The sequence below is a fragment of the Zingiber officinale genome, chromosome 4B (assembly GCF_018446385.1).
Source record: "Zingiber officinale cultivar Zhangliang chromosome 4B, Zo_v1.1, whole genome shotgun sequence".
NCBI lineage: Eukaryota > Viridiplantae > Streptophyta > Magnoliopsida > Zingiberales > Zingiberaceae > Zingiber > Zingiber officinale.
Window position 1 is genome coordinate 41,982,748 of NC_055993.1, and position 23,018 is coordinate 42,005,765.

At 38.9% G+C, this 23,018-nt stretch overlaps 1 protein-coding gene across 1 annotated transcript in view; it reads right to left on the reverse strand.

Annotated features, from left to right (window-relative positions):
• Positions 1-809: 809 nt before the first annotated feature.
• The window catches only part of LOC121978224 (E3 ubiquitin ligase BIG BROTHER-related-like), a 48,224-nt gene continuing 26,015 nt past the window's right edge, over positions 810-23,018 (reverse strand). Inside the window, exon 4 of the mRNA XM_042530598.1 lies at positions 810-857. Within this exon, the coding sequence (XP_042386532.1) occupies positions 810-857 (48 nt within the window). The remainder of the gene's footprint in view (positions 858-23,018) is intronic.

The window sequence follows — 23,018 nt, forward strand, 5'->3', positions numbered from 1 at the left end:
ATCCATCCAAATGTTGGCGAAGATCCAAGCATATGATTAGTCACCTCCATGAGCATTCTTATAACCCCGAGTAGGATTGAGCATTCGATTAATTCGATTCATAAATTAATCGAATTAATCGAAAGCTGATCTAATATTAACTAACTGAATCGAATCTAAAATTTTACTAAAATCAAATTAACTGAATCAAATTAAAAACTAATTATTTTGATTAACACCGAATTAATCGAATTTATTTAAAAATAATAAAAAATTATATCAAATTAATCGAATTATCCGAATGCTCACACGTAACCATGAGAAATTAAATTGCGAAAGAAATTAAATAGTGGTGATAGAATGATGATAGTTGTGACAGTTTTCAAGTTCACCAAAAACATTGGTTCAGCCATGGTATAACCACGAGAACCCAATTGCCAAAGAGATTAAATACAGGTGATACAATGATTGTCATCGAAACAGTGTTCGAGTTCACCCCAAAACATTCGTTCAGACATGGTATAACCACGAGAAACCAATTACAAAAGAGATTAAATACAGGTTATACATTGATTTTCATCGTAACACTGTTCAAGTTCACCCAAAACATGCATTTATCCTAATAATGCAAAGAATGAAGAAGTTCAGACTAGTGCATTACAGCCCAATGCAAGGACTGCATTGCAATGTGAAAGGGTTTTAGTCACAACAGGTTGTCATTTTATACAAGTTAGAACTATTGTTTAACCTTATACTAGTGTGGATGCGGTGATGATTGGTCATATGCAGTGGACTACAAGGAATCTACTTACAATAGTGTGGATTGCATTTCACTTGTTTTCTGGAGTAGAGACTTGTGCATTGCAGATTGGGCATACCTACAGGAGAAAATAAACTTACTCATTTGGTTTTACAAACTCCTCTTTGGAATAAATTAGTACACCAATGATATCAGTGAAAAAGGTTTCTCCACAAAGTTCTAGAAAACGTTTTCAAACAGCAAACAACTTATCCACTGCATGGCACATATGCCATATGCAGGGATATAAGCAGAAGCATATATTGTAGGTATTAAAAAAATATGATGAATATTTAGGTTGATAAAAATAACTAAATATATCCAACTATATTCATCAACCCATCCAATTCATAATTCCATAACCCATCCAATTCATAGTTCCACAAAGGAGCATGTCAATCATACATGTATAACACAATAAAACAATGATGAATAAATAGTTATTAGTAACATACATTTAATTAATAAACCTGTGTTTTGTTACTTGCAACACAAATGTTTAAATAATGGTTACAGGTTACGAGCACCACATTAAAAAAGAGTATTTCACAATCACAAAGTTAATCTACTTAGTGGAGAAAAAGCATCACAAAAGTCCACATTACGTTTTTCAACACGAATAATCTTAACCAACTTTTTCCCTTAGCTGCATAGAAGAACCACCTACCTAGCATATAGGGACACATCGCATATCAGATATAGTCCCTTGTGCCCTTTCTAAAACATATCGGAGTAGGCTGCATTTTAGAACATTAGGAGTTTCACAGGACATTGTTTACTAATTGTGATATTTTGAATTGCTTTATCTCTACTCCTTGCATAAGATGATATTATTTCAAATCTTTAGAAGTGTAGCAGTCATAAAGGATAGAATAAACACCAAGGAAAATTATACTTTGAACCATTATTAATTATTGAGACCAAATATGAAGTTGATGGTGCAACTTGGCAATGCCTAAGGAATAAATTTGGAAATTTTCAAGAAGGAAACATAATGTCCCCAAGTGATTAATCCCCCAATTTGGCAAAGAGCGGCAATTTTAGGGTCATGCATGCATTACCAGGAGAGGCGAACCCATCCTTTGTGATCACTGTCTTAGATCTAAGCCCATGTTTTCCTCCATCTCAAAAGCATATCTTCCTATCCTCTTCCTATTGTCTCTTGGTTGTAAATATATTCTTCTTTCCTTATTTAATTTTGTTATAATTATATATTCCTTGATTACCTCTCTAATTATTGTTGTAATTATTATTATATTTCTTCCTATATTATGTGACAAAAGACAATTCGTTCGTCCCAGCACCCCCGTCAACCCGTCCCTAGGCTAACACGAAGGAGGTAAATCATAGATGACTACTAGCCATTAGTACAGGTGGCCAAGACATGAGAAAGGCATGCTTGGATGCGCCGAGTTTCGACCCCAAGACCTCATGTGGCAACATTTCATGTCTTAACCATCGTCCCATCTCGAGGGGACTTATTTCTTCCTATATTAGACCCTAGAATTAAGGGATATTATTATTATAATTATTGTTTTATTTCTTCCTATATTAGACCCTAGGATTAAGGGATTTGATAATCTCTGATGTCTATATATTATAATTTGTTAGTGTGGGAAACATTATAATCGAGCCTATATTTTGATGTTATCAAAAGTTCAAGTTAAGTCTTATTGTGATATAATGGATTGATCAAGATTGTAGGATGTCCAACTTAGAAAGTCCAAGTTGGTTAGATAGGTCGGATACTAGGTAGCAAAAGTCTCGGCAAATCGTGGAAACCAAGTAGAAAGCCCAAATGGGTCAGGTAGACAATGAGGATTCGATAGGTCAAAAAGACCATAGATCGAATCAGGAAGCCCTAGCACGCCAATCGGATGCTAAGCAAATGAAGTCAAAACAGGTCTGAATGATCGGATATTTGGAAAATAAGTTGAGGTATGCTTCTAGAGTTGAGTTGTGAGGTAATGTCTTAGTTGAGACAAAACCTTAGGCGTTGATCGAAGACACCAACGAAGGTTTCTAAGTTTAAATCAAGATAGTCCTAACTGTCAAACTCATGATCAAAGTCCAACCAATATGGTATACAATGCGATCGATCGACGGATAAAGGTTATTAGTCGACTGGTCCTTGAAAGGAAATGACAGAAGATCATATCACGGCGAAGCAAATTTGGTGTACAGCTGGATCCATCGACGGATCAAAGAGACAAATCCACATTTGGAATAAGTGATTTTGAATTAGATCGGATCACGCAGAAAATGTATACTTAGGGTTCTGTCGACAGATAAGGTTTATTGATCGATCGAATAGCGAAAATCATGGGATCAAGCAGATCAGATAAGGGAAAACAAGGAAGACGTGGGGATCAATCAACAGATAGGATGTTCAGTTGAAGAATAGGTTCAGTGGACAGAACGTGTTTTCAGTTGATTGAATGATGCCTATAAAAGAAGCCCTCGGTGTCGAAGCCGATCATCACTTCTTAGTTCGAAAACTAGTGCTCACTGTGCTCATTCTCGTGTAAGCCACTGCTACTATGATGCCAAAAGGTCTTCCAACAACCTACACTAAAGCTTCAAATCCTTGTTGTCAATATACTCATTTTTAGTACTTGCATTCATTTAAAAGTGTTAGTAGTTTGTTACAATACACTTCATTATTGTACAATTCTGCTTCTTCAGAAGAACTATTTTAGTTTGTCCATTGAAAGTGATCATGGATCATAGGCCTTAGAGTAATAGTCACTAGACTACGAACCAAGTAAAACCAACTAGGTCTCTATGTCTTTTGCTTTTACTTTTATTCCGCTGCATATTCTGTTTTACGCAAAGAAAAGTAAAGATTTTAACTGATCAAGATTCACCCCCTCTCTCTTCTACGATCCTATAATTGGTGGACTTAACTGTCTTTCAAACTTTTAAATCTTTTCTAATTTTTTATCATATTCACTACTAATCCCAAGACAAAGTCTTGGAAATTGCATTTAGTTATATTATTTTGCAAGAATAAAAAATGTCTCAACAAGAAGATTTGAGTTCCTCTCATCCACCTCTCTTCAACGACACAAATTTCTCCCTTTAGAAGGGACGGCTGGAGCAATTTCTAAAGATGGAGATCAACTTGTGTTTACACTACCAATTGCCAAATTCGGAGGACCTCTAGAAATAGAAAACTGGACCTTCGGCAATAAAAGCAAGGCTCAAGTTAACGCTAAGGACACATACACTCTCCAGTGTGGATTGACGAATGAAGAACTCTACCGAGTTCGACCTTTTGAAAGCTGCAAGGACTTATGGGATAAGTTGGTAGAAATTCACGAGGAAACATATGCTTCAAAGGTAATGAAAAGCAATCATAGTCTAAATAAATTATCTAACAATAAGGGCAGGACAACGAATCGTCTTTAGAGGAATCAAACGTGAAGGAACCACAGCAATCAAACTTCCTAGCACTTATGGAAAGAAACAAAGCATCCAAGTCCAAATTCGAAAGAAGTCACGGATTCATATCCAATTCAGAAGGACTAGATTGTTGGTGCAATATCCGTCAGGTCAAGGTTGACCTAGTTGACCAAGCTTGAGTCTTGGTCATGGTTTCGATGTTTGACAATACAGGTAGACACATGGACAATGCAGGTGCAGTTGTTTATGTGGGAAGAGTCTGATCAGGGACTGATCAGTGTGGATGAAGAAGAGTTAAGTAGGTCAAAGTTGGCTAGATACTTGACGAGGAAAGTCCTAGTGAGTGAAGCTAGGCAGTATGAAAGTCCTGGTGAGTGAAGCTAGGCAGTATGAAAGTTCTGGTGAGTGAAGCCAGGCAAGGGAAATCCAGATGGGTCAAGGTTGACCAGACATTTGGTGAAAAGTCCAAGTAGGTCAAAGGGATTGATCGGATACTTGGCGCAAGGAAGAAAAGACCAAATAGGTCAAAGGGATTGACCGGATACTTGGCAAGAAGGAAAAAGTCCAAGTGGGTTAAAGAGATTGACCGGACACTTGGTGAGAGAGTCCTAGCTGGTCAAGGGTGATCGAATGCTAGGTTTTATGTACCAACAAGTCATGGTTGCCCGGATGTTGGTTTGGGAGGCTTAGGACTTGGTTTTGGGTAAAAACCAAGAGCTGAATCAATCAGTGGATTGATTAGTGGATTGATCAGTGGATCGATCAGTGGATCGATCCAGGCTTTTCCCAGCGAACAGAAAGTCTCTGGATCGATCAGTGGATCGATCCAGGCTTTTCCCAGCGAACAGAAAGCCTCCGGATCGATCAGTGGATCGATCCAGAGGTCTCAATCGATCAGTGGATCGATTGGGACACTGCTGCTTCACGCGATAAGCACTGGATCGATCCGTGGATCGATCCAGACATTTTTTCAGAGCACAGAGGCACTCTGGATCGATCCGTGGATCGATCCAAAGCCTCCCCAATCGATTGGGAGCAATCCAGATTCGACCGTTGGCGTCGTTTATAGCTGTTGGCGTGCGATTCCTTCACAACAACTTCACCGATTCATTCCAGAATCATCACAGCTCCTCCCCAGCACTCTCTAAGCTCCTCACCGCCAGTTCTTGAAGGTTCTTGGAGGTTCATCCAAGTCAAGAGGTGAGTTGCAACGAGAAGAAGAAGAAGCTAGGGTTTTTACTGCATCTCTTGTAAGCTTTTGCTTATTCTTTACTACCCTTTCTTCTACTTGTATTGAGAGTCTTGTAGGGTTTCTCCGCCTTCGGTAGTTACCGAAAAGGAGTGTTTATTAGTGGAGGTGTGTGTGTGTGCGTGGATCCTTGGACTAGTCACCTCTTGTGAGGTGGATACCAAGTAAAATCCTATTGTTAGCATTGTTGTAGTTTGTTTATTTGTATTCCGCTGCACATCACTTTGAAGAAACAAGCAACGAAGCACGACGAGCACACGCGAAGCTATTCACCCCCCCTCTAGCTACTTTTCGGTCCTAACATAGATGAGCTCACCTCTCCCTTAGAAGATAAGATGCTTAGAATAATTGCTTGTTTATCTAAGAAGTTAGCTAAATGTGAGGATCAGATTGATTTGCTCCTTAAGGGAGTCAAACACCTTAAGGATCAAGTCAACTTAAATCCTTCAACCAACCATGTTCAAGATGGAAACTCAATTCAAGTTGTCAAACTTGAAGAATAAAATTCTATCTTGAAAGGCCAAGTTGAGGGATTTAAACAAACTTTGGAAAGGTTCAACTTGGGCACTAAATATCTAAATATGATGTTTGGGTCCCAATGAGTCGTGTACACTCAAATGCAAAACTAACTCAACCAACAAATCTTACATGTCTTTACTTAGTCAAAATATTATAAACCAAGTTCAAGTATGGGTCCCAAAAAAATGTTTACTTATCCAAAATGGACCAAATCAATATTGAGTTCCCAAAGATCAAATTCATTACCCAAGTAGATCATATCAAGGCTATGACTTAAGGGAGCTAATAGAAAAATATTTTTTTCGTTAAATTAAATGCATGATTGTTTGAATTACTCCTTTAAATATGCATCCTTAGTTTTTAATTGATAAATTAGAATGATTAGAAATGAAAAGGATTAACCAATCCTGACAGCGTAGCATCGAAATGGATTGAGATGACAGTAGGCTAAGAAAACTCTATTGAATGCATGTCTAAGCTAAATCATGTGTATTCTATCTGGTGCACTAAACTTAGTAGATCAAGCTGGAGCTACCCAAGTCAAACATGAGCTAGTTAGACCAAAATCTAATATTAAATTTTTTGGGCTGATTATTTTTGAGAAGTTTTGCCCTTTGTGACTCGCCACAGCCAGGAAACTTATCCTATAAACTCATTTTTGATGAACCCAAAGTTATATTTGAATCTAACCAGGATTAAACAACCATTTTCAAGAATTCATAATAATTCAAACCAATTTAATTAACCAACTTTAATTGAAGTAATAATTATTTAATAATCAATAATTAATAGTTTTAATAAATAATTAAAATGATACCCAACTTTAATTGAAATAAGCAATAATAAGATTAACAATTATATTAAATCTGAAATTAATGTAAACTTAATCCAAAAGTAACTTTAACGAACTAATTAATTAATTAAACTAAAATCCAAATCCAAAAAATAATTAATAATAATTCAAAAATTCAAATTAATTCTAAATTAATCAGCTATTTTAATTAATACTTAATCTGAAATAAATTACTCTTATTAATCCTAAATTAATCAATTATATCTAACTCATAAAACTCAATTAATCCTAATTTAATCAACTTAAATAATTCAACTAAATATCTCAAAATTAATAATTAAACTATTTCTTAAAATTAAACTTAATATATCAATCCAAATTGATTAAGGTTAATTCAAAAACTTAACAATTAAACTTAACTTAATTAATCCACCCGAAAAGTTCAATTTAATTAAATTTTAAATTAATCCTTAATTAATTAAAATCTTAATTCTAATTAATTTGAAATCCTAGTAAAGAACTTAATTAACAACTTAACTTAATAATTTGAAATTTTTAATCTTAATTAAATTCTAATCTAAATTCATTAATTCAACATAATTAATTAACTTAATCAAAGACTTAAGATAATCTTAAAATTAACCTTAGAATTAAAATTGAACAATAACTTTAAAAGTTGAATCAAAACAACTTAATTAACCTTAATCCAAAGCTGAAATTAACCCAAATCAAAATAATTAATTTGATTAAAAAGTTTACTTAAATTCTTAATTCTAACGTAATTATTTAAGTTAATTCGAACCTAACTTGATATCAAACTTAATCAAATCATCTCACACCATCATAAGGTTTCCTTTGTTCGATAACTTAGAACTGGCGAAATGTATCAAGAAAAATGATTCACTAAACCATTACTTGGATCTGATTTAGCAACTTATGATGAAAAAATATATACGAATTAATTATTATTTAAAAAATGTTAAAAAAATGTGTTCAGTCAACCGAATATAATTAATTTGATTAAAAAGTTAACTTAAATTATTAATTCTAACGTAATTATTTAACTTAATTCAAACCTAACTTGATATCAAACTTAATCAAATCATCTCACACCATCATAAGGTTTCCTTTGTTCGATAACTTAGAACTGGTGAAATGTATCAAGAAAAATGATTCACTAAACCATTACTTAGATCTGATTTAACAACTTAAGATGAAAAAGTATATACGAATTTATTATTATTTTAAAAATATTATAAAAAAATGTGTTCAGTCAACAGAATGTTGGGTTGCATCGGCTGAACATAAAAATCGTAACAATTAAAGCAACTTTAATTTATCCATCGATGGAACCAAGGATTTCGTCGACCAAATACCTAAATCAAGCCGAGTTGCTGTGAAACCGTCAATGAAAATTTAATGGATTTGTCGACGAATCACTATAATTGGTCGACTGAACACCAATGACTCTTCCCTGATTGTTGACAAAACGGCAAATTTAAGGGATTAGTCAACCGATTGACCCTTATAAAAACAACGTCGGGGCAAAAGCTTAGACATCCAAACTCAAGCTCTTCTCTGCCGCCAACCTCATGTTTAAAGCCATCCAAATTCTTCTGAAACGCAACCATGCTTTGGTAACAACCCTAAAATTTCTCTTTTTCCATTTAAAATCTATTTATTTATCATTTTTATATTATCGTTGTGAAAAGAAATGTAACCATCGAAAAGGAGGCTAGCTCCTGGATCCCCAGCCAGGATCCACTGAGGAACTGAACCAGTCCCTTAGTAATAAAAAGTTTATAGTCATAGGGACACGTTGTATTAACCTTCCCTTTTATCAGACCTACTATCCCAAGATCATAGACATCATGCAGCATTATTCATTTGATAGTCTTATTTGCTATAGACATGCATACAACTCCACCCTTTGCACTAAGTTCTATCATAACCTATGTGAGATTGATGTCCATCATTATAAGACCAAAGTTACATCAAGGGATATATTATTTGATCTTGACATATTCCTTCGCTTTTTACGAATCCGGACTTCAGACAACCGGATCTTTCCCTTCCCATCTTATCTCGACATTCTATCGGGGTCATTTTCACACTTAACTCTGGATATCATATATGTCGATGACTTCGAGGGTCCACAACCTACGAAGATGTCATCAGTCCCTCTCAATCCACAAGATAACGCACTGTTTAAAATGGTTATCTCGTGTGTGCATCCTCTTGCATCGCGAGATTCGACAGTCTTGCAATCAGTACATCTTTTTCTAATGTATGCATTGAGGCATCAATTAGACTTTGACTTAAGCTATTAGGTCTATAAGTTCATTATTTACTATTAGGGTATAGCACCTTGAATTAGGTTCATATGATTAAGTAAGTGTCACATTCTTACAGCCTTCATTGTATCTTTGTGGATAGGTGTTGGGCGAGGAGAGTTGATAAAGTTATTTAATTTTGAACTAGCGGGTATTCGATAGTTTCACAAGGCCTCAGATATAAGCATACACATCCTTGCTATGTTCAACCCATTGGAGAGCAGCTCGACTATAAGTTAAAATAATTAAATAATAAGTGTTATTGAGAAATAATCTTATAGAATTTTTTAGAAATTTTTTGAAATTTTTCAAGATTTAAACGAGTCCGTATGACACGTTTTAAGGAGATAGATCTATTAAGCTTAGGAAAAGTATGTTTGAATTATCACTTAGTGAGAGTTGATTGAGAAAATTAACCTGGTTGAAATAATTTTAACCTAAGTTATAAAATCAAAAGCCTACCTCTCTCTCGTCAATTCCCCTCTCCCAATTTCCCTCTCCTCATCCGTTGCCTCCCTCTTCTCCTCTCCTGATCCCTGACATTGCCGACAGTCAATCTGCCACCTCTTCATCGTCGATGCAATTCCACGCCGCCCTCATCCTCTCTCGCAATCTCGGCTCACTACCACCCCACCTCCTGATGGCCGGCCACCTCCCTTCGAGCATAGCTGGGACAGTGACTTAGCCGATTGTGTGAGAGTCGTCGACGCTCTCCCTCACGAGAGCTTCCTCCTTCCCTCGCCTAACGCCACTCTCTTCGCCACACCGGCCATTTTCCATCCCGTTTGTCGAAACGGTGGGTTGGGATTAGTGGTTACTAGAGACCAGGGATGGAGTTGGAATGCTAAGTTGCCACCATTTCACGCCGATGGGTTTCAAGCAGTAGTTGTTGCTGCCGTCGGTTGATTTCTACCGTCTCTGCCTAAACCAATTTTCTAGCTACTTGGCCGGCAGCCATGGGCCGTGACCGGAGAGGAAGGGGCCAAACAGTAGGTAACGGAACTGAAATTTAAGCACGTCACTGTTAGTAGGGGCCACAGAGGAAGGGGCCATTTTCAATCCGTTTGTTGGATTTGGGGTTCTATTATCTACTCGAGTTAGAATCTAAAATTTGGGAAGTGGTTTTTATGTTGGTTGGTTTTCTGGCAGTAAGGTTGATGGTTAGGATTCCTTCAATCTACTGATGTATGTTAACTGTAAGTTAAGTCATTTCTGATTTGAGTAGTTAACCAAGTAATTGGTTAGAAATTTGGATGGAAGATTTAAATGGAATTAGGTGGGTTAAATTCTGATAATTGGTAGGTTGATTAAAGGTTGGTGCTTAATCAATAAGTTGGATTAGTCAAGTTAATTAATTGAAATGAAATGTTGAATAAATGGAGTTATTTACAACATGAATAGATCTATAGAAAGCTGGATTGACTAATAGATTTGTTATCCGATTTGATTAAGAGGTTGAAATAATTAGAGTTGATATTTGGCTAACGCTAATTTGATCAATGAAATGGGATTAATTGAAGTTAACTAATAATTTAGGTTAATTAATGATAGTGTTCGATTAGAGTTATCCTAATTAGTTTTGGAGATTTTATTCAGCTATTTAATTCATATGCTATTAGCTAAATAAAATATATTGATGTAGGACTTTGATGTGAGACGAGTATATTGACGTGGAAATTACTTTTCACGAGCTATTTTTAAGACGGGTACTTCTTCCTTGACCTCTATAGTTTATTGAACTTAGTGCATGATTTTTTTTTTAATTGATGGATTAGATTGTTTTACCTTAAATCTACTCATATTTATTCATACTTGATACTTGTATTTTGACCTTAGAGATGATCTAGTTGTTTGTTATATAGTCTTGGCTTTGGTTATCTATACTTTGTAGAGTATACACATGCAGAGTATGTACCGTAGGAGATACCTTATTGACTGAGTTAACATGATTACGCATATAATGTTGAGTGTAAACATATTAGTATGTACTTTAAGAGTTTCCATGTTGACTATCCAATTGCATGTTATGTATGCACAAATATTTAGTGTGTACTATTGGAGGAATCATGTTGATTATACCTATGTTGTGTATGCACACGTGTCTGGTGTGTACTATCGGAGGAATCATGTTGATTATACCTATATTGGGTGAGCACACATGTCTGGTGTAATTATTAGAGGTATCATGGTGATTATATCTATATTATAGGATGCATACGTGTCTGGTGTATACTATAACTGTTGCTACTTACTGTATCTGTTGTTTAGCAAACTTGGATCTACCCATACTAATAGATTTAGTGTGAGATAGATCATGTACTGGAGGTACTTATGTTAATTGGGTTGTTGCATTGATGATGACTGTGTCTGTATCATAATTATTTACATTATGCTCATCATTGTGGTAAAAAGACGAATACGCTCGCCCCCAGCGCCCCCGCCAACCCGTCCCAGGGCCAACACGGAGGAGGTAAATCACGGGCGGCTACTAGCCTTTGGAATAGTGACTAGCACATAAGGGAGGTATTTACCTCGACTTTGCCGAGATTCGAATCTCATACCTCATTGTGGCAACACCTCATGCGCTAGCCACTAGACCCATCCGAGGGGACACATTATGCTCATTATTGTACTATATGCATGCTGATTTTGTCCGAAAATCGTGGAAACGAAAAGCTAGGGATGCGGCTACTGCGTTGACTGCATGTAGACCACACTCCAAACTGCAAGCACAAGAAACGTCAATGTCGAGCCAAGGAAGGGGTCCCTACATTGGCCCTCTGACACTCAAGTCAGTCACCGACACGAAGAAGAAGGTAGAACAACAGTCAGTGTTATTAGAGGCGCGAGGCGCACCGAGGCGCAAAGGGGCTACTAGAGCCCGAGGCGCGAGGCGCGCCCGAGGCACGCGCCTCTTGAACATGAGGTTGATGACTACTAAACTATTGACACACTCATATAATATGTCAAATATGATAACTATTAATATTCCACACACATCAATATCAAATATGAGAAGCAAAGCAACACCATAATAAAATTAATAAAAGTTTCAAACTTTCAAGTTTCAACTTTCTAATTTAAACTAACAAAGTAACAAGCGTAATAAGTCAAATTAATCATCAAGCTCAAGATCATCCTCATTGTATTCTTCTTCTTCTTTATCTTCATCTTCTTCAAATTCAATTTCTTCTTCTTCTTCTTCATCTCTAAGTCTTAGAGATGAGTGTCTCATAGAGGAAGATGTATTTCCCTTCTCAACTTGTTTAGGCCTAGCATGTGAACTGGAGGTCATGGATGTAATATTTTTTCCTCTAGTACAATATTCAGGCTCTTCAACTCCACTAGCCCTAGTAACGACATCCCATGTTAAGTCATCACTTTCAAAAACTAACTCATCTTCTTCATTATCGCTTTCTCCATCCATTTTACCTATCAGCCATTCATTACTATCATCAATATTTGCCAGAGAGATGGGGTCAATCTTATCACGTGCATCATACCGAAGTTTCAAGGCAGATTATATTTCACAAATACCAAATCATTTAAGCGTTGCTGAGCTAGCCTATTCCTTTTTATGCTGTGAATCTACAAAATATTAAAAATCATAATAAGTATAATAAAATAGCAAAGAATATTTTCTACTTATAAATGTAACATACTAATAGTATTATACATTTATATTTATTACATACCTGCTCAAATACACTCCAATTGCGCTCACAACCAGAAGCACTACAAGTGAGGCTAAGCACTTTAATAGCAAACTTTTGCAATTCTGGGGTATTTGCTCCATAACATTCCCACCATTCTGCTGGAGATAATGCTCTTCTATGTCTAATTGCTACATTCCTCCTAAATAGCCCTTCTGCCTTTCGATATATAGAGAGCTGGGTAGTGATTTTATCTTGCTTGGCAGCGCTTGAAACCAATCTCTCCATAGTTTCAAACAAACCATTCACCACTTCTCCATAGATATTTAAATCTGTGTATGAATACAAAAATTCTGGATTCAAATAATGTCCTGCAGCATGCAGAGGCCGATGAAGTTGACATTCCCATCTCGCATCAATGATCTCAAACACTTCTTTATATTTCTCTTCTTTCTCCTTAAAGGCCTTCATAATTGTTTCTTTTGCCCTATCCATAGCCTCATAAATATAGCCCATTGCAGGTTTTCTTTCGCCATCAACCAGTCTCAGAACACGGACTAAAGGGCCATTTATCTTTAAAATATGCACAATACTGCTCCAAAATCTAAGTGTCATGATGATTTTAGCTACCTTCTTCCCCGTCACTTCTTTTGCCCATTTACTATCTGTCCAATCCTTTGAGATGAACATTTTTCTTAAATTTTTCTTCTGTAGGTGCATCCTTTCAAGAGTGAGAAAAGCAGTAGTAAATCTTGTGACACCCGCCCGACAAAACTCTTTTTGTTTTGTGAATTGCCTCAACATATTTACCATGTCGGGACGAACATAAATGTAAGCATTCACACTCATTGTCTTCTTCAATGTTGCATTAAAATCAAACAATTTCCCAATATCTTCTAAGATCAAGTCGACACAGTGAGCAATACAAGGAGTCCAATACAAATGTGACCTTTTTGCTTCTAATAATTTTCCTACAAAAGAAGTTAGAAAAGTAGATAAGTATAACATATATAAAAAAAATCATATTGATAAGAAAGAATTAAATAGATTCTTACCAGCAAGCACATTGTTACTTGCACTATCCGTAACAACTTGAACAACATTTACTTCTCCTACACGCTCCACAAATCGATCAAGCAACTGAAATATTTTCTCTCCAGTCTTTGCATAATCAGAAGCATCAACCGATTCGATGAAAACTGAACCTTTAGGAGAATTCACTAAAAAATTAATCAATGTTCTCTGCCTTTTGTCTGTCCACCCATCTGTCATCAAACTACAACCATACTTGGCCCATTCTCTTTCACATGACTTAATTGTTGATACAGTCTGACCTGGATGTTGTTTTGCTGTTGACACTGATTTAAGTTTGTATCAGATATTTAACTCAGATTAATTACTAATCTAGGTTGACTAGGTTGACCTGATTGAGAAAGTCCTAACTGGGATGTTAGACAGTTGGAAAGTCCTGGTGAGTGAAGCCAGGCAGATTGGAAATCCTGGTGAGTGAAGCCAGGTGAAAACCCTAGTGAGTGAAGCTAGGTGCAAGTCCTGGTGAGTGAAGCCAGGCAAGGGAAAATCCAGATGGATCAAGGGTGATCGGACATCTGATGTTGAAAAGTCCAAGAAGGAAACTTGGCATGCGGAGTCAGAGAGGGTTCGGTAGCTCGTTCTCTAGGACCAGATGAAGTCGGAGAGGGCTAGGGAGCTCGTTTCTCCGGACTAGGTCAGAGAGGGCTCGACCCGGACTGAGTCGAGAAGCTGGATCGGTCGGCAGACCGATCCAGTGAAACCTTGGACACCTGATCGGTCTGCCGACCGATCAAGAATCGATCAGTGGCTACTGAGCGATTTTTGATCGGTCTGCAGACCGATCAGAAATCGATCAGTAGCCTACTGTGATTTTACTGATCGGTCCGGAGACCGATCAGGAGGCTGTAAGCGCTGGGAAGAGCGACATCTGATCGGTCTCGGGACCGATCAGATTAGTGCCTGATCGGTCCGCAGACTGATCAGAAGCTGCGCGTATTTGGAAAGAGCGACATCTGATCGGTCTGGGGACCGATCAGATTAGTGCCTGATCGGTCCGCAGACCGATCAGCGATGATCCAGAAAGCGTGGATCGGTCTGCAGACCGATCCACGGTATTGTTTGTTTTGCATGCACTTTTTCTGATTGCCGTATTTGTTTTCACCCATTTGTTTTTAACCATCTGCTGTGAGTCTTTTTAGCTTGCAGGTTGCAGGTCACACTCTCATGGTTGAATTCAAATTGAGCTTCATTAAGAGAAGAAGACAAGTGCTCTTTACACTGTGATTTGCTGCAACAGATGCATTTGAGGCATCAACGTTCACTGGGTTTCTGATTGCGATTGGGCTGCGATCTGCTTGACTCCTGGGGATTGGTTCGAGCTCAGAAGACGCCAGTGATGACTGTGATATCATTGGTGTGAGTTCAGAGAACCAGGTAAGGAGGAAGAGGGATTGGCTGCAGTGCTGTTTTGCGCAGTTTTGGACCAGATCGGTGACAGCAGAGATCAGGTTTGAGAAGCAGTAAAAATAGCGAGAGGAGAGAATAGAACGACAACAAGAAAGCTTGAAAGAAAAGTCTGTGCTGTTGTGCGAAGTTCTTGAGCTCTCGGGTGAACTGCGATCTCTGTTCTGCTACTGATCCTCGCGTGGTTGTAAGCATTTTTATTCTCCTTTGCCACCGAGCTTCTGTAAGTCTCGTGCTTTAACTTAGATATTTCTTGAGACGTTGTGGGGAGGTTACTCCACCGAGAAGGAGGATTTGTAGCCGGAAGTTATCCGGGGTGCGATCTACCGAAGATCAAGGAGTCGTCCACCTTACGGACACGCCGAGGAGTAGGGGCAAGTTATCCCCGAACCTCGTAAATCCTAGTGTTAGTGTGCTTGTGTTTTTCTTTCCTTTAGTTGTCTAATTCCGCTGTGCTAACAATTATCTGTGTAGAAGTTTTGTTTAAGTTTTTGAAGGGGCTATTCACCCCCCCTCTAGCCATCTAAGATCCCAACAAGTGGTATCAGAGCAAGGGGCTCTTTGATTCGGATTAACACCCAAAAGAGCAAACAAGGATGGCTATGAAGGAAGGCTTTAGCACAAATCGACCACCCTACTTCGAAGGAGCAGATTTTCAATATTGGAAGGGCCGCATGGAGTATTACCTCAAGACCGATATTGCCATGTGGTTCTCAGTCAAGGAAGGTTTCACACCACCAAAGGATGAAGAAGGTAAGGAACTCGATTCGTCAAGGTGGTCTACCGAACAACTCCGCAAAGCACAAGCCGATGCCAAGGCTATGGTCACCTTGCAATGTGGAATCGCCAAGGACCAACTCGTCAAGGTAGGTCCGTTCTCGAGTGCAAGAGACCTATGGAACAAACTCATCGAGCTCCAAGAGGGAACTCGAGATTCTCGGATTGCCAAGAGGGACCTATTCTTGAATCAACTCCAAAATCTAACCATGAAGGACAATGAAACGGTAAGTGAGCTTTATGGGAGATTCAAGGAGATCATCAACGGTCTACACTCTGTGGACGAACGAGTGGAGAATCGCGATCTAGTAAGGTACGCTCTTAAATCTTTTCCTAGGAATGCCTTGTGGTCATCTATGGTAGATGCCTACAAGGTATCCAAGGATCTTTCCATTGTTAAACTAGATGAATTTTTCTGTGAGATGAAACTTCATGAGCTTGCTAACAAAGGTCAAAAAGAGAAGGGTATTGCTTTATTTGCAGGACCAAAGAGCAAGGATGGAAGAAGGAAGAAGGAAAAGAAGAAGGAAAAGGAGATTTCCTCATCCACCTCTTCCTCCGAATCCGATGATGAAAGTGGATCATCATCAAGTGAGATGGCGAACTTCGTAAGAAGGATTATGAGAAGAAACCGAAGATACAAAGGAAAAGGTAAAACTAATGATCAAAATTTTGATAAATCTAATGTTATATGTTATGAGTGTAGCAAGAAAGGACACATTCGGAGCGAGTGTCCGAAATTAAAGAGGAAGGAGGAACGAGCTAAAAAGAAGGAGGAAAGAGTCAAGAAGAAGAAGGCTCTCAAGGCCACTTGGGATGAGTCCTCATCAAGCTCATCGGAGGAAGAAGAGAAGATGGAAAAGAGCACACGACAATTAGCACTTATGACAAGGGAGGTTTCGGACTCCGGAAGTGAGGGAGATTCGAGCGACGCTTCAACCGCGGCTTCATCATCGTCGGATGATAAAGAGGTAACCTCTTCTCATATAGAAAAGTGTTATAAGACTATCACTCACTTATCTACATTGCTTAAAAAGTCAAAAACAGAAAATAAATTGTTAAAAGAAGAAGTAAAAACCTTAAGGACCCTTAGGGAAGATGAGGTCGATGACCTACATCTAGAAGTCCTTGAGGATGAGAACAAGGCGTTAAAGGGTGAGGTTGAGAAATTCAAGAAAATGCTTGAGAAATTCTCAACTAGCTCTAAGACTCTAGACATGATTCTAAATGCCCAAAGGGCAGTCTACAACAAGGCCGGGCTAGGGTATCAACCCAAGGAGTCGAGTTTCATTTCTCTAATGTCTAGAACTCAAAATAGTAGATCACATGTTTCTAGGGCTCATGGAACTAGGAAAGGTATGACCAAGGCATGGGTTCCTAGGTCTTTTGTTGTAGAAGCATTAGGTCCCTAGGTTTGGGTACCTAAAACCTCTATCTTCCGTGTCTTGTAGGCATTGGTCGAGGGGGAGCATCTATCAACTTGGTTTGTTGATAGTGGATGCTCCAAGCACATGACCGGGGACAGATCACTGTTTACAACCATTCAAAACAAAAGTAGAGGTAATGTGTCTTTTGGCAATAATGGTAGCCTTAAGGTTGTAGGAGTTGGAGACATTCATATATCCGAATGTCTCCATATCAAGAATGTCCTTCTAGTCAAGGGGATGACTTTTAATCTCCTAAGTGTCAGTCAATTGTGTGATACGAGTTACACAATTGAATTTCATTCAAGTCAATGTTTAGTTAAACACATTGACACACTTGACACAGTACTAGTAGGCACAAGGGTTGATAATATTTATCAAGTATCGTTTAAAAGTGCTACTAATGCTTTGATTCAGTGTTTCATGTCGAAAGAAGAAGAGTCTTGGCTATGGAATAGAAGGTTGGCACATGTAAACATGAAGAACATCCGGAAGTTGGCCAACCAAGGATTAGTGCGAGACTTACCCAGCATCAAGTACCACAAGACCAAACTATGTGATGCATGTCAAAAGGGTAAGCAAACAAAAGGTGTTCATAAAGGTAAAAGCACTGTAAGTACATCTACTGCTTTAGATTTATTGCACATGGACCTATTTGATTGCAGTAGTGTAATATCATTGAATGGAAGTAGATATTGCTTGGTAATCGTTGATGATTTTACTAGATACACATGGACTTTCTTTTTGAAACATAAGGACCAAACTATAGATATTTTATTTCCTTTTGTAGAAGAACTGAAAATGAAAATCGACAACAATTAAAACCATTAGAAGTGATCATGGTGGGGAATTTCAAAATCATAGGTTTTTAGAGTTTTGTCAAGAAAAGGGATATAGGCATGAGTTCTCTACTCCAAGGACCCCACAGCAAAATGGGGTTGTGGAGAGAAAGAACCGAGTCCTACAAGAGGCTGCACGAAGCATGCTCAATGAGTACTCACTACCGAGCTACTTATGGGCTGAAGCTGTGAATACAGCTTGCTATGTGCAAAATCGAGTTTTAATACATAGGTTTTTAGGAAAGACTCCCCATGAAATTTGGTTTGGGAAACCACCTACAATTAAACATCTTAGGGTGTTTGGTTGTAAGGTGTTTATCTTGAACACCAAGGATCATCTTGGGAAGTTCACGGCTAAGGCTGATCAAGGGATACTAGTCGGGTACTCTCTTACCAGCAAAGCCTATCGAGTCTACAACAATAGGACCAAATTGATTGAAGAGTCCTCTGATGTAGCTTTTGAAGAAATCCCCAACTTAAATGATCAACCAAGGGATGTAGGAGAAATTCAATTTGAACTTAGAAATCTAAGTTTGAATGATCAAAGTGAAGAACGAGTCGAAGTTGACTCTGATGTTGATGAGCAAAGGCAACAAAGAACTCAATCTGATCCTTTGCCTGATATTGAGTCCTTGCCTGTGCCGAGTGAGACCACTCATGAGGCACCGCCAACACTAAGGCAGTCTAGGTTAGCCACTAGTCATCCCCAAGATCAAATTGTGGGAGACATCCAACAAGGGGTTAGGACTAGGTCATTCTTTAGAAATGAGTCTAATGAAGTCGCATTGATTTCAGAGATTGAACCAAAAATAGTTGATGAGACATTGCACAATCCTGATTGGATCTTAGCTATGCAAGATGAGTTAGGTCAATTTGAAAGGAGCCAAGTGTGGGACTTAGTTCCTAGACCTAAGAAGACCACCATTATTGGAACTAAATGGGTCTTCAAAAATAAGTTAAATCAAAAGGGAGAAGTTGTAAGAAACAAGGCAAGACTTGTAGCCAAGGGCTATAGTCAAGTCGAAGGTCTCGATTATGATGAGACTTATGCTCCCGTGGCCCGATTAGAGTCCATTCGTTTGATGCTAGCTTTTGCTGCACATAGAGGTTTCAAGCTCTATCAAATGGACGTTAAATCAGCCTTCTTAAACGGATTCATCAAAGAAGAGGTCTATGTTGAGCAACCACCGGGGTTTGTGAGTACCGAAGCTCCAAACCACGTATACAAGCTCAAGAAAGCTCTTTATGGGCTTAAACAAGCACCTCGAGCATGGTACGAAAGGTTGTCAACTTACCTATTAGAAAAGGGCTTTGTAAGAGGCCAAATAGACCCAACACTATTTCTGCGTAGAGATGGTGAAAACATTTTTGTAGCCCAAGTGTATGTCGACGACATAATTTGTGGCTCAAATAACAAGGGCTATTTGAATGAATTCATTTCTCACATGGAAAGTGAGTTTGAGATGAGTCTAGTAGGAGAGTTGACATTCTTCCTCGGACTTGAAATCAAACAAACTCGAGATGGAATTTATGTCCATCAGACAAAATACACTCAAGAGATGCTTAGAAAATTCAATATGAGTGACTCTAAGGAAGTGTCCACTCCAATGGCGACAAACACTCGCCTTGACAATGATGAGAGTGGAAAACCAATTGATCTAACGCAATATAGAAGCATGATTGGTAGTCTTCTATATCTCACAGCTAGTCGACCGGACATACTCTTTGCTGTGGGCATGTGCGCTAGGTATCAAGTCTGTGCCAAGGAATCTCACTTAATTGCAGTTAAGAGAATTCTGAGATACCTTAAAGGCACAATTAGAGTAGGTCTTTGGTACCCACGTACTGAGTCTTTTGACTTGATAGGTTATACCGACTCCGATTATGCTGGGTGCAAATTGGATCGGAAAAGTACTAGTGGGGGCTGCCAATTTTTAGGTTCATCTTTAGTTAGTTGGTCAAGTCGGAAGCAACATTGTGTTGCTCTCTCCACGACCGAGGCCGAATATATTGCCATGGGAGAGAGTGTATCACAATTGTTGTGGATGATACACACCCTAGAGGATTATGGACTTTCTTATAAGGGTGTACAAGTGCTATGTGACAACATTAGCACGATCAACCTAACTAAAAATCCAGTCCATCATTCGAGGACCAAACACATTGAAGTGCGTCATCACTTCATAAGAGATCACGTAGCTAGGGGAGACATTGCACTCACATATGTTGAGTCAAAGTCAAACCTAGCTGATATTTTCACCAAACCCCTTCCGGAGAATGAATTTAGTCATTTAAGGAGGGAGTTGGGAATGTGTTTGGCTCCTTAGGTCATTAGAACTTCACCATGATCAATAAGGACTATTAAAATGACAAGAGTAATTGGGACAATAATTTGGGCAACTTGGGAACATCTCACACAAACTATAAGGTTTAACAAAATATTTTTGTTTGCTAGAAATGGGGTGAGATGCTAGGAACAACCAAATTATTCAAAATGTATCATGCATCTCTTGAATAATTAGGTTGAAGAGACATTAATTGAGTATGGGGAACACCATTACATAATTCATGTGTAATTGGTTCCTAGATCTTACTCATATATTCCAACCAAGGAAACTTGGTTGGGCCTTTGCCTAGATTTGATCTGATTTTGATTAATGGGTTGTTTGATATGGCTGTTCATGATTTTGAATGAAAAATAAGACAGGCTATTGAAGTAATTCTAGCATTTTGAATATATTTTGACAAACTTGAAACTGTACATAACAAAGGTGAAAATTTTCAATTTTCAGGCCTTAAGTTGTTTGTTTTCTAAATGTCTGCAACCTTAAGGCTATAAACAAGTTCAGACCATAACTTTTAGGTAAGAGTTATGCTTGTAGATCCTCCAGGTTCTAGGCTCTGAACTTGGAAGTTTTCCTAGAGAAACTTCCACGAATTATCGAACACGAGTTACTGAAATTACTATTTTCAGTTACTGAAATTACGGGAGACATTGATCGGTCTACGGACCGATCAGGTCAGCCTGGAACGCCACTGATCATTTTCTGATCGGTCTACAGACCGATCAGAGAGTTCCCTGATCGGTCCGGAGACCGATCAGATCAATTCGGCACAAAAGCCACTGATCAATCGCTGATCGGTCAAGGGACCGATCAGTGAGTACTGATCGTCTCTTGATCGGTCCGTGGACCGATCAGAATGTTCCTGGATCGGTCCAGGGACCGATCAGGAGGCTTCTGATACCTTCTGATCGGACAATCGTCCGATCATTTCTTCACTGTACACCCATCTAAACCCTTAAAACCTCCCGATCCCTTCTTTTCCTCGTTCACGCGAAACCCTAGCCGACTCTTCCCACCAGCTCACCCTTTCTCTTCTCTTTGCACGCCAAACCTAGCCGAAGCTCTAGCCCTCAGAAGCCCTAGCCTAAAGTTCAAATGGCACCAAGGTAACTTCTTACCTCTCTAGAACTTGGCATTGTGTTTTCATTTCTCACTGAATCTTCTGTTGTTCTGTTGTCTCGGTTCTTGATTGTTGGTGGCTCCGGTGCTCACTCATTGCCCCATTTTACCACATTGCTAACCCCTTAGGAAGAAACCAGTAGGTGAGGGTACTTCCAAGTCCAAAGATAAATCCAAGTACAAAGAAATCTCCCGACCTCAACCGTCCAGTTCGGGGAGATTCCTCAACCAACAGTTTGAAAAATCCTTTAAGGAAAGGACCTTCAAGTTGCTCCCATGTAGATCAGTCGATAAAAACTACATGAATGAGTTTTGTCCAGCGATTACGGAGACCATAGCCTACTATAAACTTGATTCCTTGGTATATTTAGATAGGGATATCAACTTTGACCTAGTTTCTGAATTCTATAACAACCTTCATCAGACTATTGATGGTAGTTATAGATCAAGAGTGGCTAAGCAAAACGTTGATTTCAGCTTAATTGCCTTCTTTGGTTATTTAGGCTGTCGTATGTGTTCGGGGACGGTGTTCTCATTCTATCCTGCTTTGCCTGAACCCGTGCCTCATCCTCTTGATGTCTCCTCTGACTCGATTTATGAGTACTTCTTTGGACATCCGAGACCGGATGGATTAGATGAGTTAGATGTCGATTTTCCTACATTTGCAGCCCTTGGCCTTTCTGCTCCTGATTACATTCTTTTCAAAATTGTCACAAACTGTCTTCTACCTATTACCTCTAAACCATTGGCAGAGATTCGACCGTATCATTGTCTGATGCTTTATGGGTTGCGTAGGCGTCTTGACTTTGATATCATGTCGAGTGTCTATACTTCTATCATATCCCATAGCGAGCCAAGCGGTTACACCATCTATATGCCTTATGGGCATGTAATTACTGACTGGCTTGAGACCCTGGGTATTGACGTCTCTAAGGGGAGGATAGTAAAGATGGTTAGGCAAGATTGTCGACTTGGGAAACGTGCGTTTTTCAAGTCTGGAATCTTAGGACAGGCTGGGGCGGTTAGGTGGAAGGATGGGAGGGCACTAGGTGAGTTACCTCGACGACAGGTTGCTCCTATTGCTGCTCCTCCTGCTGCTGACGATGGAGAGGTCGATCCTGATCTGCGCTGGCAGATCGCCGAGCTGGAGAGTCGATTTGATCGCCACGAGGAGATGATATCTGCTGAGCTGGATGGCCTGCGTATTCGGATAGACCAGCGCTACGATGACCTGCGCGGGCAGATTGACCAGCGCTTCGATGATATGCACAGTCATCAGGTGGTGACA